This window comes from Pistacia vera, unplaced genomic scaffold, assembly GCF_008641045.1.
Source record: "Pistacia vera cultivar Batoury unplaced genomic scaffold, PisVer_v2 Contig344, whole genome shotgun sequence".
Lineage (NCBI taxonomy): Eukaryota > Viridiplantae > Streptophyta > Magnoliopsida > Sapindales > Anacardiaceae > Pistacia > Pistacia vera.
The window spans coordinates 1,571,664-1,589,506 of NW_022196162.1; the positions used below are offsets into that span (position 1 = coordinate 1,571,664).

Genomic DNA, 17,843 nt, shown 5'->3' on the forward strand with positions numbered 1-17,843 from the left:
TGTTTTGATCTCTCGGTTAAGGTTTCCTTCTGGATTGGCTTGTCAAAACTGATAACCAACTAACCGAAAAACCATGTAGTTCTAGGGAGAAACTGGATAGTTATTATAGGGTTTAAAAGCATGGTTGTGGATTTCCCAGGGGAGAGCAGAAAATTTAACGGGCAGACCTCCCAAGTTTACATTTAAAAAAAAGATATTTTTGAATTTTTTTTAATTCAGAAAAGCTGACTGGCACTAAGGATTCATTAAACATGTAAAATGGATTAAACTAAAAATATTTAAATATATATGGGTAAAATCATAGTTAACAGAAGTTTGTTTAAATTTTGAAATTTTAAAACAAGCCCCCACTCTTCAAAATCGTTTAATCGAGCCATATACCTTAAAAACGATCGACGAACACATTTCGTTTTTCTGTGAGGCGATGACTAATTCTTAATTCCGTCAAATATTCGATTCTAAAGCTTCCTTACACAAAACCATAGTTGACATTCACAAAAAGGAGGAAAACCCAACTTTACTCCGAATCTTAGACTCTGGCGGCGCCAGTAGTTCAAAGGCTAACGCAGTGAAGAAATGGTACGTTTTTTACTTTTTGTTTTTGAAATTGATGAGAAATTTGATTGATTTGTGCGAATTTGGGGGATATATAGTTGGTTTTTGTAGACGTAAAAATCTACCTGTACGGAAGGGGGGTCTGATCCCGTGAAGTTGAGGCCACTAGCGATCCGCTGCACCTGCACACGTAGAGAAACAAACCCGTGAAGCGAACGGGAAACACCGGGGTGGTGTTTGCCGTAGGCACCCCGACGCTCAAGTCAGCAAGGCTGAAAGAGGCTTAGTATAGTGGGGGCTAGGGAGTAGAGAAGTTACCGGAAGTCTAGTCGGAGATTGTGACTACGGTAGTGATGTGAAGTTCTCAAGTAGGAGCTTCAGGTGTGAAGGTGTAATGTAATGTCCTTTGTGAGAGGGTTGACCTCTGTTTATATAGCGACTATCTGGTCTCCCAATCTTGGTGGGAATAGGAGTCCCAGTGTGACTCTGATGTAAACCCTAGAAGAGTTAGGGCGGTTGTGAGTTGTCTTACCAGCGTCCGAATAGGAAGGTAATCTGAACAGGAAAATGACTTCGAATAGGAGATTGATCAGGAACATGAATGTGATCAGTGGGGGCCGTGGGCTCTGAACTCGCCTATAGGCCCAGGAAGTGAGCTGGAACTGGGAGGCCCGTGCCCAAATGGTTTGGGGCAGACCGTATCTCGTATCAAATGTGACTAATTTAGCTTGGGTCTCTTTGGGATTGGGCCTGGTCTTTTTCTCACTGGTGGTCCTGTTTTCCTATTTGGGACAAGGACGATTTTTGGCCATAACAGTTTTATTGTTAAGATAATTGTGGTATTTTGTCGAGCAGTTGACGGGCATGGAGAGAGTGGCTTTGTTTGGGTTTCAGAGGATGAGGGAAGGCAAGGGAGCCATAGGGAAGTTGTTTGTAGGAGGTTGGAGGGTTTGGAATGACAGAAAATGGCAGAATAGGGGCTGGAGGGCTGCTTTGCATATTGGATAAAGATAAATAAATAAATAAAAGATTTATATCAAAAAGTTTTAGCTGAGAAATATCCTTGAAAAATGATTTTGAAATTAATAAATAATTAGATAAAGGGATAAAATCATTATTTATCTAAGGATGAATGCCAAAATAAAATAAAATAAATAATAATTCTTGGATTAAAGTTTCTTTAATTATAGGATGAGAGATAAAGCTGAAACTAATTTATTTCTTGATGAAAATATAAAAAATAAAATTATAAAATAAGAATTTACTAACAGAAGAAAGGATTCTTGATCTTGAAGGCTTTCAATGAAACAGACATAAATAGGTAAACGAGATTAAACTCTTTTACAAAAATATGCTTTTCTTTTTTGGAGATAAATAGAAAAAGGAGATTTATTTGAATATTTTCAAATTTCAAAAAACATTTCAACGGCAAAATTATCTTATTTGATCTTCCCCAACTTTATAATTCTTCAAATCTCTCAAATTCCTCTCTCTCTCTCTCTTAACCCTAACGTATTTCTCAAATTTGAAATATGTTATCATGCTTACTGTTCTCCAGGAAATGCTGAGTATCCTGAGGAGCCATTCAATCTCTGTGATGCATTTAGCAATCCTCAACCTCAGGAAAGCCTGCAGATTCTGCCACACCCAGTTTGGGGCGACTACGGATACCCAACGGAGAGAGGTGAGGGTTGGATCGGTGATCCCAGGACCTGCGAGCTTGATGTTCGAAGATTATCTCAATCACTTTACTTCTGTCAGGATCCTGGTACAGAACCTGTAAAGAGGCACTGGCCATCAATAGACTTGGGGACTGAAATTTATGTTAGTGGTCAGCATCAAGTTGCAGAATGGACTGTTAGTGATTTTGATATTTGAATACCGAAAGAATGAACAGTTAGAGTTTCATTGTCAAATTAGTAGGATTTGGAAATTTTTTTTTTAGGTTGTTAAACATTCTATAGCCACAAGGAAGTTAATAGTAATAATATTGTTCTGATCTTCTCTAGAATTTCAGTGTTCAGAAATGTTGATAAAAGATGAAGAAATTGCTTGATTGTAGTAATGAAGAAATTGTTTTTTCTTTTTTCAATAGATTGGATATCTTTTGTGTTGGCGATTTTGGATAGTCTTTTTATAGATTGGATGTCTTAAACGATGGGTGTTGAGATAAATTTTTGGTCACAAATAGCCTCTTCCTTTCTGGAAGGCTTGTATGTATTTGTGTATGCCTGTGGGTCTTTGTGCTTTAGGGTTTGTTCTGTGTATTGAACAAACATAGAGACAGAGCTGTAAAAGAGTTTATTTTTGTTTCAGAGATTGCAATTTTTTTTTAACTGTGGAACGACCAAGTGCATCCTAGAGGGTGAAAAAAAGAGCATTGGAGGAAGATAATGGTATTGTAGGGAGGAAATATAAATTTAAAATTCTACTACCAAATGGGGCTAGTGTAGAATTAACTCTATGGGACCCCGTCCTCCGAATGCCCTTACAAGACTTCATTAAGTTGGTGAAAGGTGAATATTTTCGAGCTTGGCAAGAATGCAAAACAATGAGTCAGAAAAGAACAATAAATTGGAAAAATGAAGGGCTGTACCCCTACGAGAATAAGATAAGAAATATAATGGACTTTGGGAAGTTCAAGCCACATAGGTACCATATTTTATGGCTAGATGTGAGTATTTGTAATCTAAGTATTTACGCTGTTTGATTATAAGAGTTTTCATGCCAGGATTCAGTGATGCTTTAATTTGTTTATTTCATCATTAGGATGAATCCAGTTAGATTTCCAATACTTTTGAGGTTAGTAATTTTTAATATTTCTGACTTTCTGCGTATTTTTGCTTTAATTTTGATTTTGAACATTCATTGTGGTTCTTTGTTCATCTTTTATACGCTTAATGAAGAAATTGTATTCAGTTTTATGATGGACTGGTTTGTTTACAGGGCATGTGGGATTTGACACCGACACTGATCTATTAATGGAGCTGCCAGAAGAATACACTTTTGAAATTGCTCTTGCAGATTTGATTGTATGTTGTTGGATAATTGAAAGAATTGAAGAAGTTTTGGCTTTTTGGCTTATCTTTTCAGTTTATGTAGTTGTTTATTCTCTGCTGCTTATGTACAGGATAATTCCTTGCAAGCCATATGGACCAATCGTGAAAATGATAGGAGATTATTAGGTATGACATTTGTATGATGACCATATTTTTGCTTTGCTGCCTATTACATTTACTTTTATGTGTTTGTTTTGTAGATGCTTGATTTTCATGCTATTTTCTGCATATTTCTATTTTTCCAATTCTTTAAAATGTGAACTTCAAATCTATTATTATCAAACTGGCTCAGTGGATGTGCAAATTAATTAGTTCATATGTGAATTGATGAACTCCATTATTTTTCAGAATGCTTTTGTTTATCGTTCACTTCATTGTAAACAGAGATGGTAAGGTTTGACTTCGAAATAGATAAATATATATAAACTAGCTTTCTTTAGGAAAAAAAATTATCATGTATCATAACATAAAAGTTCTTATGAAAAGAATAGTACAAATGAGAGCAAGAAAAAAAATCATCATTCTGTTTTTTAACTTCTCTATTACTTTTACTAACCAAAGCAAAGGAACTTTTTTTTTTTTCCATTTTTTGGTTTTCATTACTTTTATTTACAAAATAACCAAAATAACTTTGATCAGTTGTGATATCATTCTCATCAAGATATTAATTCTATTAGTTCCATATACCTTTCCCTAGATTAAATGTGCTTTCCGCTTATTCCACCAAGGAAGGACGGAACTTGATATCATATTGTTTTAGTCTAAGTGATGTACTCAGTTTTCAACTAATTGGACAAAGTTGATATTGTCAGACAATTTTATCATGTTGTAGTATTCTATCCTCTTATTGTGTTTACATTATGTTTTTTTCTAAACTTTTTCCATTTATATTTTATATGAAACATGTTTTTTCAAAAGTATTAGCAAATGATCTCATATCTAAAAAAATTGCTTAAAGCCCTATTGCTCTCTGTAGTAGAAACAATTTTAAGCATACTTTATTGGTGTTAAATTGCATATATCAATTGGTGAGGAGCCTTCAAGAAGGGCTGGTGTGGATGTTTTTGCTGAAATGGGAGTTGAAGTTACAGTGGAGGACTTTGTCCCTTTCATGGGAACTGGTAAGAGCTTAGTCACTAATTACTTTTGCATTTTAGCTATTTATTTGATAAAGCGATTCAATGTGTAATCATTTTGTCGTATTTTATTGAATGATGATCAATTTGATTTTGGCTAAATTGATTATTAATTGTTAACTTCAATTGCATAGCTATGATATTGATGAGCAATTGAAGAATTGTAATGGGCTGTGTTTAATGGCTTGGAGCCTACATTAATATAAACATGGTTTTTCTGTTTATGAAGCAAAAGGAGGTAGATAACTTGTTATAATTGAATGAGTAATCAAAGGTGATGTGGGATTGATATTACTTTCAAAGATACAATTTTCAAATATACAGAGAACTAATTTATGTTTGACTGTTATGGATCATTCTATTACTGTATTAAATTGGAGTTTTGATATGTAATTTTAGCTTTTAATATTTACATGTCCTATGACAATGTAATAGTTGTGGCAAACTTCTTAGGGGTTGTAGCTTCTGTTAAAGGAGTGAAGGGATTTGATCCTGAGGCGGCCAAAAAGAGGTTCTTTGAGATATATCTGGAGAAGGTCATTAACCTACTATTAAACCACATATTGCAATGAAAAGATGGTTACCCTTTACTCACCTCTGATTTCGTTCAATGGTTGCAGTATGCAAAACCAAATTCAGGAATAGGATTTCCAGGAGCCCTTGTACTGATTAATCAGGTATGTAAGCTAAATAATTTCAAATGTCATTTTCCTAATTAATTGTTGCGGCAATTAATGATTTGCTAATGAAATGCTGCTGTAAAACAGTGCAAAAGCCAAGGACGTATAATTGTCTGAACTTGTCTTCTTCATCATTAATAAAAATTAAGAAGCCTGTTTCATCTTGGAAAAATATTTTGGTCTCTAATAACTTTTTTCACAAAAATTGGAGAAGACTTACAGTTCATATTTAGTTTATGTCATTTTGTCTTTTTCTTCTAATACTCTTACAATGTATGATTTACAGTTTGCAGACCATGATGGAACAGGATCCGAAGTCCTTCTTCAACTTCCACTAGCTGTCATTTGTGCGAAGGATGGTCAAATTTATATTGCAGATTGCTCCAACCACAAGGTAATTAGCTAATAGATGAAGATATAAAAGATATTTAAATCACTGTAGCCTGCCAACATTTATTGAATGTTGTGATGATAAATTTAAAGCTTCATGAATGCTCATGATGCATTACTTTGGGGCTCCTGTTGAGAGTTGATCACATAACTGATAAAATGAATGTGAATTATCAAAGCTAACTTCTTGATTTTCATCTCTTTTTGGGTGAAATTTCAGATCAAGAAGCTGGATCCAGCTAGTAAAAGGGTCAGTACCCTAGCAGGGACTGGGAAAGCTGGTTTCAAGGATGGAACAACCCTAGCAGCTCAGGTTAGAAAAATAATTTGTGTCCTTACTGAATTCTGCTCATACTGGTGGCTGAGAATTTTGTATATGTTGCTTTGAAGGAATTATAATTTAAAAAAAAAAAAAAAAAAAAAAAAGTTTGCTTATATGTGTTACATGCATCTACCGTGAGAATTGGTTATACTTGTTTGTTGAATCACTATCTAGCAACAAGTTGCAAATGGAAAGGCAATGCCTTGTTACCTGCCATATGGGATTTCAGATGCACTGAAAATGAGTTTCTTTCATTAATTCATAATGCTATTTCTGAGCTATTATGTGTGATTAGATCAAAATGTGAGAATTCATAATCCAAGTACCATCTCATATTTTAAATTTTGTTACAATCACATCTCTTGAATTATTACAATGAAGCTCTTTCATCCTTGTTAACCTAAGGAACACAAATGAAAGTTCAGGATGTTTATATCACTCTCCAAGTAAACTTTCCTGATTTTAGGATGGCCTGAAATTTCACCTTTTATGCATTTACTATTTCTTTCAGCTTTTGGAGTCATCAGGAATCATTGAAGCAGAAAACAGTGATACTATCTTCTCTGTTTCATTAGCTGCAAACAGTTATCAAAATTGACGTGGAAGTTGTAACTGATTGCAACTTGCTGTGCCTTTGCATAAATTATCATAGGTACTTACTGAAGCTGATGGAGAGTCTCCTAAAGTGAAGTACTGCTGATCCTTCTGGACTAAGATTTCCATCCAACGGATCAACAGCCACAGAATTTTCAGGTACAACATCGAAGCTGAATTTACTACGTGCTTCCTGCATTTGTAGTCATAAAGCAGAGAATTATAAGGTCGAAAACAAATGAAAAAGTTGAAGCCTTTGGTGACACAGACCATCTGTACCTTTGAGAAAGGGTACTCCTTTTACCTTCCTATACCAATGCTTGTAGCAAATAATTTTAAGCTAAAAAAATTCAAATATAATTTTGACAATCCCAATTTTTATTGTAATTTATGATGTTGAAAATATCACTTTTTTTTTGCATCCTTGAAGTCTTGGTAGTACTGAAAAGTGGTAGCATCTTTTTGTTTGGATGTAGACGAGCCATTCCCTGATTGCAAAACCACAATTTGTTTTTTAAAGTTGATATATTTCTCTTTTTGGAAGAGGGCATCTTTGGGGCTGTGTGTTTTAGATTAGTGCATCTTTGAATGATTCATGCATTATTGCAAACTAATGTTGAAATGTAATAAAACAGGAACTACCTAGCCTGTTATATTTTCCTGTTTTCTGGTTTCCTTCTTGTTGCTTTGTTTTGGATGGAAAATATGCGGCAGAGTCTAGAAGAAACTCAAATCCTGTGCATGTACCAGTAATTTCCATATGTAATGTTTTTGTTGTAAATTGATGTTTGCAAAGCCATGATTGTCCCTCTCTTTTGCAGTTGTCAATTCAAACAAATGCTTTGTCTATTCAAGATTCGTCAGCATCAGTGCAAGTGGATCAAAAGGAAATTTCTGTAGTTGGAATGCAAAATGGAGGAAATCCACAAGCAGAAGCTATCTTTTACCATTCTCAGGTTGTTCGGATAAAAAATATCTTGGAACTAGTTTAAAATTTTATTAAAGCATATTTTGTTTTATACTTTTGACTAAGGATATAGCTAGATGCATTATATTTTAGTATGTTCTAATTTTATGTTGTATATGTTTTCTTAATAGTATGTCCAACTTTGAAACAGAATGATCAAATGACATATGCTTTGCTCTATCCTAATCTTTGTAGAGACTTCAAGATGATCTACAAACGCTAGGCTTGAAAATCAAGCTGCATGAGGACCACATAAAACTTTTTAAGTCCCAAAGCAACAAGTTAGATGACTCTATACTTGAATCACAAGGTACATTTATTCTTTTAACCCAGTACATTAATCAATGTATATCAACTCCATCTTGAAATTTGCAGAAGAAAACGTCGAGGCAAATAGTTTGTATGATAAACCTTGCAATCTAGCAGCTAGATCAAATGGGTGGTGCCCATATTCATAAGAATATTTGTTTACTTGGAGAAAATCTTTCATTGACTTCAAATTTTGAAGTATTTTGAGGTTTTGACTCGTTTTAGTTTTGTAAGTGATAGAACACTGACCTGTTAAACCACCAAGCAACACACAAACTACTCTATCCAATACCAGTTAAAACAATCATCAAGCACAGGAATGAAAAAGAAATAGACTCTATATTGATATTAAGAACATAACATTACATTCAGAGAATCATGTTCTATCATCTACCCAGCAACCTAACAACAAAATGGAACAATTCTAAGTACAGCAAAAACAAAGATAAAGACTGAACTTCGAGGGTCAGTCACCTCCCCTTCAAAACCTTAACCTTAACCTTCTTTCTGAATAGCACCCAATTCCCTTTGTCCTTCACTTTTATTCCCTAACACCTTTTTCTCATAACCGAATTCTTCACCCTTCTAATCTCATTAAGCCACCTGTCCTTCCAAAAGCTACTCCTAACACTCACGCATAAACAAATATTCCTCTACTTCTCACCTTTACCCCTCCTATTGTAGACCAACCTCCCAAGTAGCTTATCATTTCCCTCCCCAAGGAGAACCACCTTGTCCTCAAGGCGGAAGGAAGGAAATTGAGAGTTGATTATGTCAAAATCCTCCTAAGTGTTCTCAAGAGCAGGTAATCCTTTCCATTGAATTAGTACCTCCCATTGTCCGTTCAAGAGCCTTCTTTTCTTAAGTACAACTTCTGGTTCAACCTGCAAAATAAAATCTTCATTGAGGGCTTCTGGTAGGGGTTGGCTATTAAGGAGTGGGAAAGTTGCCTTCTTAAATTGTGAAACATGGAAAACGTCATGAATACGAACCAAGGGAGGTATTGCCAGCTTGTATGCTATTGCCCCAATTCTATCCTTGATCACAAATGGACCGTAAAACCTCAGACTAAGTTTCTCATTATATTGACGAGTTAGAGATCTTAATCTATAGGGTTGCAACTTCAAATACACTGATTCACCTATCTCAAACGTAACTTCTCGTCGTCGGTTATCAGCATAAGTTTTCATTCGGTTTTGAGCCTTGAGGAGATTCTCTTTTAACTCCTTGATTACATTGTGCGACTCTGGAGTTGTTGGTCGACTTCATCAACTGAGGAAGTGTGGTCAATATACCTCAACACCGTTGGAAGGTCGCGACCATATAAAGCTTTAAATGGACACATACTCGTGGAGCTACTATAAGTGGTGTTGAACCAAAATTCTGCCCACGGAACCCATCTCGGCCACTGTTGGGGTTGGCTATTGACAAAGCACTTGAGGTACGTCTCCAAACATCGATTTACCACCTTGGTTTGACCGTCTGTTTGCGGATGGTAAGCTGAGCTCATGTGCAGTTGAGTTCTTGACTATTTAAATAATTCTCCCCAAAAGTTGCTCATGAAAACTCCATCACGATCTGAAACAATGATGCGAGGAAACCCATGCAACCACACTATCTTCCCACACTTGTTTAGGAATAGGCAGTGGTTGTAGCAGACTTGTTGGACTCAAGGCTTCATATTTGTTATGTTGGAAAATAGTGCAGGCTTCCACAAGTTCCTTAATATCTTTCTTCATCCCCTTCCAATACACTACTTTCGTGATGTGTTTATATGTCCGAAAGAAAACCCAAACGGCCCCCAATGGGTGAGGAATGGAACTCATGTAATTTTTTTTGGATATGAGGTCCAGATTTAGGCACCACCAACCTGTCATGATACAATAAATGTTGTCCCACTAATTTGAAATGAGGATGGCTATTTGGGTTGACCAAAAGTTGTTGCATGATCCTGCGTAACTTATCATCCTGATGAATGACATCTTCTAAATCCGTTATACCCGAGAAGCAGCTCATAGAGAGAGCATGGTTTTCTACAACTTCTGGCACTCTAGAAAGAGCATCTACCGCCGTGTTCTGTAGCCCAGGTTTGTACTGAATTATAAAGTCTAGCCCAATAACTTGATAATCCATTTTTGATAATTCTCACTCAGCAATTTTAGGTCAGTTAAGAAGTGGAGACTTCTCTGATTGGTCCTGATAACGAAACATTTTCCCAAAAGATAATGGCGCCATTTTTGCATTGCCATGATTACGGTCATTAATTCTCGCTCGTAAACTGATTTAAGTTTGGAATTTAGAGACAAACCCTTGCTGAGAAAGGCAATAGGTTGCCCTTCTTGCATCAATACAGCCCCTAAACCATTCTTGGATGCAACAATCTCTATGATAAATTCCTTTGTGAAATTAGGCATTCTGAGGATTGGAACACTTGTCATGAGTCTTTTTAATTCTTCAAAAGCACATTGAGCTGTTGTATTCCACACAAATGAATCTTTCTTTAATAAGGCAGTGAGTGGGAGGGCTATCTTACCATAATCCTGAACAAATCGTTGATAATATCCCGTCAATCCAAGAAACCCTTTAAGTGCTCTGATGTCTCTCGGTTCTAGCCCTTTAGTAATGCTCTCTATCTGTGATGGGTCGATTGCCACTCCTTTTGCTGAGATTACATGCCCCTAATATTCTAACTGTTGCTACCCAAAAATGCATTTCTTTCTATTGACCACCAATTGATTTTCCATCAGTGTCTTTAAAGTAATACTTAGATGTCTTGCATGCTCACCCATCTTCTTACTGTAAATCAGTATGTCATCGAAAAAACTAACAAAAACTTCCTTAAATATGGCTTGAAGACCTCATTCATTAATGCTTGAAAGGTGGATGGTGCATTGGTTAGGTCGAAGGGCATAATTAGAAATTCATAATGCCCTTTGTGGGTTCGGACAACTATTTTGTGTGTGTCCTCTGGTTTGACTCTGATTTGATGGTAGCCTAATTTCAAATCAAGCTTGAAGAACACTGTTGCCTCTTCTAACTCATCAAATAGCTCGTCGATAGCTAGAATTGGAAATTTGTCTGGAACTGTCACCTTGTTAACTGCCCTATAATTCACACTAAATCTCCACCCCTCATCCTTCTTCTTTACTAATAAAGCAGGACTTGAGAATGGACTTATGCTCAGCTTTATAATCCTAGAGGCCAACGTCTCCTTGACAATGCGCTTTATCTCATTTTTCTAATAGTAAAGGTACCTATGGGGTCCAAGGTTTGGTGGTTGAGTTCCTAGAACTAATTGAATGGTGTGGTCTCTCAATCTAGCAGGTGGTAGTCCAGGAAGTAGGTTAAAAACTTGACTAAATTTCTCTAACACATCCAACAATCGATCGTCTACCTCCCCATTTTCATCATATTGTTTTTGGATTTGTCCAAACTCTATCAAACAACCCTGCCCCTCACATTGCAATGCCTTAATCATGGCCGTGAGAGATATCATCGTTTTGTTAAGTGATGGATCCCCACACAAACTAACTGTCTGATCTCCCAATTTAAACCTCATTGTTTGATTTCTCCAATTAGTAACTATCTCACCTAGAGTCTCCAGCCATACAATTCCCAAAATAGCATCAGCACTACTCATGTCAAATGGAAAGAAGTTTTCAATGATGGTAACACCTTATAACTCCATACAAACATCTCTACACTCCCCTTCACACCTCACACTATACCCATCACCCACTCTAACCTCAAAAGATTGAGTTCTCACTATCGGTATCCTTAATCTTTTAACTGCCTCAAAACTAATGAAATTGTGAGAAGCCCCACTATCAATCAATACTATCAACTCATTACCTTTGATTCTCCCTTTAAGCTTCATTGTCTTCGGATCGTTGATCCCCACCAACGAACTGAGAGAAAGTTCGACATTACCTTATTGTTGCTCGACTTCAGGTTCCTCTGTTTCTCCACCACCAATTGGTTCTGGTTCGTCTTCCTCTTCATCAATTAAGATGATTTGAAACTATTTTTCACCACATTTGTATCCAGGGAAGAACTTACTGTCGCATCTAAAACAAAGGCCCTTTTTTTTTCTGGATTTCTACGTTTGTCATCTTTCTAAATGGAAACTCTCTCCGTTGGAAGGATGGTCGCTCAAAAGATCGAAAAGAAGATGGTGGATGGTCATGATGAAGATAATTGGGTGACAAACTTTGTATCAATGGTTTTGGTGTTCTTTGATTGTAGTTGGAAACAAAGGTTGATTTTAGGGATTCTGGCAAATTTAGGAACTTTGAGTTGTCATTGGGTCGGGTAAAATTTTTTGATCCATTGGTATTTAATCCATATGAAAGCCTAGGTCCATTCATGCAGTTAAACTTAGCAGCTCCTACTCGGGCTTCTTCAAAGGCCTGATTCCTTTCCTCTATTCTTTAAGCCATTTCAATTAATTGAATTAAAGCGCTGGGTTGGGCCAAACAAACCTCAGCCCTGATCTCTATTTTAAGCCCATTTAAAAATGCAGCTTGTAGTATCTCTTCTTTCTCCTCTACCAAAAGTGCAGCCACCGCTTCAAATTGTCGACAAAAATCAGCCACTAAACCAGTTTGTCTCATCGCCATCAAAGATTCATAAGGGTTATGCTCCTGTGATCGACTAAACCTATGGAGGAGCGCCAGTTTAAACATAACCCACGAACTCACCGGAGCTTTGGATTCAGTCCACTGGAACCAATTGATGGCCTCACCTTCCATACAAATCGCCACCATTGTCAGTTTCCCTTCCTCAGATACTCTATTAAGGTTGAAGTAACGTTCCACTCTAAAAAGCCATCTGTAAGGGTCCTCGTCGGAGAATATTGGCATTTCCAGTTTTTGTCCTCCAACTTCACTCTGATTCTGGCCATTGTTACCAGACCCACCAACACCATTAGGATTTTCCACTTCGTGAGAGTCAATATTTCTTGATGAATGCTTTTCCGTTATGCCAGCTTCTTCGTCCTTTCTTCGCATCAAAGATTGTATCTCTATCAAACATTCTCAGATGGTGCCCATTTCAACCCCTAACTTGTAACTTTTTTTCTCAACATTAGCCATTCTCGTCACAACCATTACCCAGAAATCAATGCTATGATATCACTTGATAGAACATCGACTTGTTAAATCACCAAGCAACACACAAACTACTCTATCCAATATCAGTTAAAAAAATAAGCAAGCATAGGAATGAAAAAGAAATAGACTCTATATTGATATCAAGAACAGAACATTACATTCATAGAATCATGTTCTATCATCTACCCAGCAACCTAACAGCAAAATGGAACAATTTTAAGTACAACAAAACAAAAATAAAGACTGAGTTTTGAGGATCTGTCACCTCCCCTTCAAAACCTTAACCTTCTTTTTGAATATCCTCCAATTCCATCTATCCCTCACTTTTATTTCCTGACACCTTTTTCTCATAATCGAATTCTTCACCTTTCCAATCTCATTAAGCCACTTGTCCTCCCAAAAGCTACTCCTAACACTCATGCATAAACAAATATTCCTCTACTTCTCACCTCTACCCTTCCTATTGTAGACCAGCCTCCCAGGTAGCTCATCAGTATGACACACTTTGATCTTTGTTTTTGTATTTGTTTTTTTTTTTTTTTTTTTTCTGATAAGTTTTCTGTCAGTTATTCTTGGCAAGTATCATTCTTCAAGTGGACTTAAGACTGAGAATGAGGACCATTTCAGCCTTCAAAGTGAGGAGGAAACAGCAGGACAGATTCTCCAGCATGAAAAATCTGCTATAGGCATTTTTTGTAAGCTGAAAACATGTCATGGCTCTCAGGCATCACATCTTCAACCAACCAAGGATTTTCTTGGTATTGTTGCTTCACTTGGCAATGTTGTGGATAAAAATCTTGGCAGGTTGATTGATCATGTATTCTATCTTTTTCTTCATCTTTCTCTAGCGATGTTGTCCTTTTTGTATTGGCTTGTTTCTGGTTGCTTTTTCTTGTTTATAATTAACTGATTTTGTTGTTTCCCATCAATAAGGACCTTTATAAGTTTTGCAATGGCCAAGAATTTGTTGTATTACATGATCTTCTACAGACAAATATATAATCCATTAAATTTGTTACCAATAGATTCATCCTTAAAGCTTGCATGCTGTTGTAGTGTTGTTTGCTTCTGAGTGGTGAGTGAGGTTTTGTTGTACATTGTTGTAGAGACGGTTAATGGTTAGAATTCATGTTTAATTTCTAGCTTTCGTATCGCCAGAAAGTGTAACAAAGCTAAATGTTTTCACTAATACCCCATGCTTGACATTTTTTTTATCTTCTTTGGAGTGTGATGAGAACCTAACCTGCAATTTATCAAATAACACCACAATCTAGCTACAGTTCCAATCAACTCACAACCAAAACAAGGAATCTCTATATTAATAGCAGCAAATCAGTACATCCGAATACTATACCCAGACCATGTTCACTCAATAATCCACAAATGAGAATCCAGCAAATTAAGCTAAGTATAAAAAGAGAAAACAAAATGATAAGACTGACTTCGAGGGTCAGTCACCTCCCTTCCCAATTCTTAATCAACTTTTCTCAATGCCCTCTCCTTTTTCTCCTTTTCCTTTTTATTCCCTCCTCCTGGCACCTAAGTTTACTCCTAACAGAATTTCTCCTCTCTCCAATCCCCTCAAGCCATCTGTCCCTTCATAACAAATTCTTTTCTAACCTCCTATATGGCAATTATTCCCCTGCTTCTTGCCACACTTCTTCCTACGGTAGACCCTTCCCCTTGGTTGCTCATCATTACCCTCCCCAATGAGGACCACCTTGTCCTCAAAGTAGAAAGAAGGAAATTGGCTGAGAATAGTTTCAAAATCCTCCCAAGGGTTTTCAAAGGGAGGTAGACCTTTCCATTGAATCATCACCTCCCACTATCCATTGTGGAGTTTCCTTTTCTAGAGAACAGCTGCAGGTTCAAGTTGTAGAATGAGGTATTCATTGAGGCCTACTGGTAGAAGTTGACTATTGGGGATAGGAAAAATAGCTTTTTTCAGTTGCGAAACATGAAAAACATCATGAATACGTGCTGACAATAGCAGTGCCAACCTATATGCGACAGCCCCAATTTTGTCCGTGATGACAAATGGACCATAAAACCGTGGACTGAGCTTCTCATTATATCGATAGGCTAGGGACCGTAATCTGTATGGCTGTAACTTTAAATAGACAGACTCCCCTATCTCAAATGTAACTTCTCGGCGATGGTTGTCCGCAGAAGTCTTCATGCGGTGTTGGGCCTTGAGGAGATGGTCTTTTAACTCGTCAAGAACATGGTTGCGCTGCTGGAGTTGCTGGTCAACTTCGTCGACGACGGAAGTGTGGTCTGAATAATGCAACACTGTTGGGGGCTCACGGCCATAGAAGGCCTTAAAGGGACACATTCTTGTGGAGCGGTTATAAGTAGTGTTGAACCAAAATTCTGCCCATGGAACCCATTTTGGCCATGACCGGGGCTGGCCATTGACAAAACATCTGAGATACGTTTCCAAGCAATGGTTTACTACCTCTGTCTTAACATCTGTCTGTGGGTGGTATGCCAAACTCATGTGTAATTGGGTCCCTGATTGTTTAAACAGTTCGCTCCAAAAGTTGCTCATGAAGTCCCTATCCCGATCAGAGACAATGGTACCGGGAAACCCATGTAGGCGAACCACTTCTTTGATAAACAAGTCAGCGACCACCTTGGCTGTGTAGGGATGTTTGAGGGTTAGAAAATGACTATATTTAGTCAAACGATCCACTACGACCAAAATTGTATCAACCCCATTTGCTTTCGGAAGGCCCATGATGAAATCTATAGATACATCTTCCCACACTTGGTTAGGAATCGGCAGTGGCTGAAGCAAACCCGCTGGACTCATGCCATCATATTTATTTTGTTGGCAAACCGGGCAAGCGGCCACCAATTCTTTGATATCATGCTTTATTCATTCCCAAAATACCACGTTTGTTAGTCGCTTATATGTCCGAAAGAATCCCGAATGGCGCCCGATGGGCGATGCATGAAATTCTTCTAAAATTTTCTGGATGTGAGATCCAGATTTAGGCAGTACCAATCTGTTATGGTATAGCAGATGGCGGCCCAGTAATCTGAAAGGATGATGACTATTGGGGTCTATTAGGAGCTACTGCATTATTCCACGTAACTTATCATCACCTTGAATGGCCTCTTCCAAACCATCCAGTCCCGAAAAGTAACCCATAGAAACAGAATAAAGTTCTACCGTGTCTGGCATCCGCGAAAGGGTATCTGCTGCCTTATTCTGAGCGCCTGGTTTATACTGAATGATGAAGTCTAATCCCAACAATTTGATAACCCATTTTTGTTGATTTTCACTCAATAATTTCTGCTCAGTGAAGAAGTGAAGACTGCGCTGGTCCGTCCAAATAACAAAATGTCTACCCAACAAGTAATGCCGCCACTTTTCCACAGCCAGCACTATCGCCATTAATTCCCTTTCATAAACTGACTTCAACTTAGAATTTAAAGATAAACCTTTGCTGAGAAAAGCAATCGGACATCCTTCTTGCATCAACACAACGCCTAATCCACTTCCAGAAGCATCGGTCTCTAGGACAAATTCATGTGTAAAGTTAGGCATCCAGAGAACAGGAACACTGGTCATGAGTCATTTTAACTCCTCAAAAGCCCCTTGAGCTGCTGTATTCCACACAAACGAATCTTTCTTTAATACGGTAATGAGTGGCAAGGCAATTTTTTCGTAATCTAGAACAAATCGACGATAGTACCCCGTCAATCCCAAAAACCCTCTGAGTGCCCTAACGTCTCTCGGTTCCGGCCATTTGATAATACTCTCAATCTTAGAAGGATCAACCGACAAACCCTGAGCTGAGACAACATGCCCCAAATATTCCAACTGTGACTGCCCAAATTTACATTTTTTTTTTTATTTACCACCAATTGATTGTCTAAGAGGATCTGCAAAGTAAGGTTGAGGTGCTTCACATGGTCGCTCATCTCCTTACTATATATTAGTATATCATCAAAGAAAACTAGTAGAAATTTTCGTAAATAAGGCTTGAAGACTTCATTCATCACTGCTTGGAAAGTAGCCTGTGCATTGGTGGGGCCGAAGGGCATTACCACAAACTGATAGTGCCCCTCATGTGTCCTGAAGGCAGTTTTGTGTGTGTCCTCTGGTTTCACTCGGATTTAGTGATAACCTGACTTCAAATCAAGTTTAGAAAACACTGTCGCGCCTGATAATTCATCAAATAATTCATCAATGGCTGGAATTGGAAACTTGTCCGACACGGTCACCTGGTTAACTGCCCTATAATCCACACATAATCTCCACCCCCATCCCTTTTTTTAACCAACAAAACGGGGCTCGAGAATGGGCTGATACTGGGTTTAATAATTCCCGACGCTAGCATTTCCTTGGCGAGACGCTCTATTTTGTTCTGCTGATAGTAAGGGTACCTATACGGTCGCAGGTTTAGTGTTTGAGCCCTTGGAACTAACTGAATGGCATGGTCTCTAGACCTGGCAGGTGGTAACCCCGAAAGTGGCTCAAAAACTCGACTAAAGGTCCGTAACACCTTCATCAACTAATCATCCACATCCCCACTGTCATCACACTGTTTTTGAATTTGACCAAACTCCATCAAACACCCCTGTCCCTCACTCTACAACGTCTTGATCATAGCCTTGAGCGAAACCATGGTTTTATTCAGAGATGGGTCCCCACGTAGACATACAATCTGGTCTCCCAGTTTAAACCTCATGGTCTGCTTCCTCCAAT

At 37.7% G+C, this 17,843-nt stretch overlaps 1 protein-coding gene and 2 long non-coding RNA genes across 3 annotated transcripts in view; all 3 read left to right on the forward strand.

The window, feature by feature from the left end:
* Positions 1–1,951: 1,951 nt before the first annotated feature.
* LOC116138898 lies at positions 1,952–3,804 on the forward strand. The gene is made up of 3 exons (XR_004129355.1): positions 1,952–2,412; positions 3,502–3,587; positions 3,686–3,804. It is a non-coding gene; the product is annotated as an uncharacterized LOC116138898 (long non-coding RNA).
* Positions 3,805–3,963: 159 nt separating this feature from the next.
* LOC116138821 (protein SUPPRESSOR OF QUENCHING 1, chloroplastic-like) overlaps positions 3,964–17,843 on the forward strand; it is a 46,148-nt gene continuing 32,268 nt past the window's right edge. Inside the window, exons 1-2 of the mRNA XM_031424480.1 lie at positions 3,964–4,003; positions 4,607–4,735. Coding sequence (XP_031280340.1) covers positions 3,964–4,003; positions 4,607–4,735 — 169 coding nt within the window. The remainder of the gene's footprint in view (positions 4,004–4,606; positions 4,736–17,843) is intronic.
* Positions 5,190–5,807, forward strand: LOC116138897. Its single transcript, XR_004129354.1, has 3 exons — positions 5,190–5,286; positions 5,371–5,427; positions 5,717–5,807. It is a non-coding gene; the product is annotated as an uncharacterized LOC116138897 (long non-coding RNA).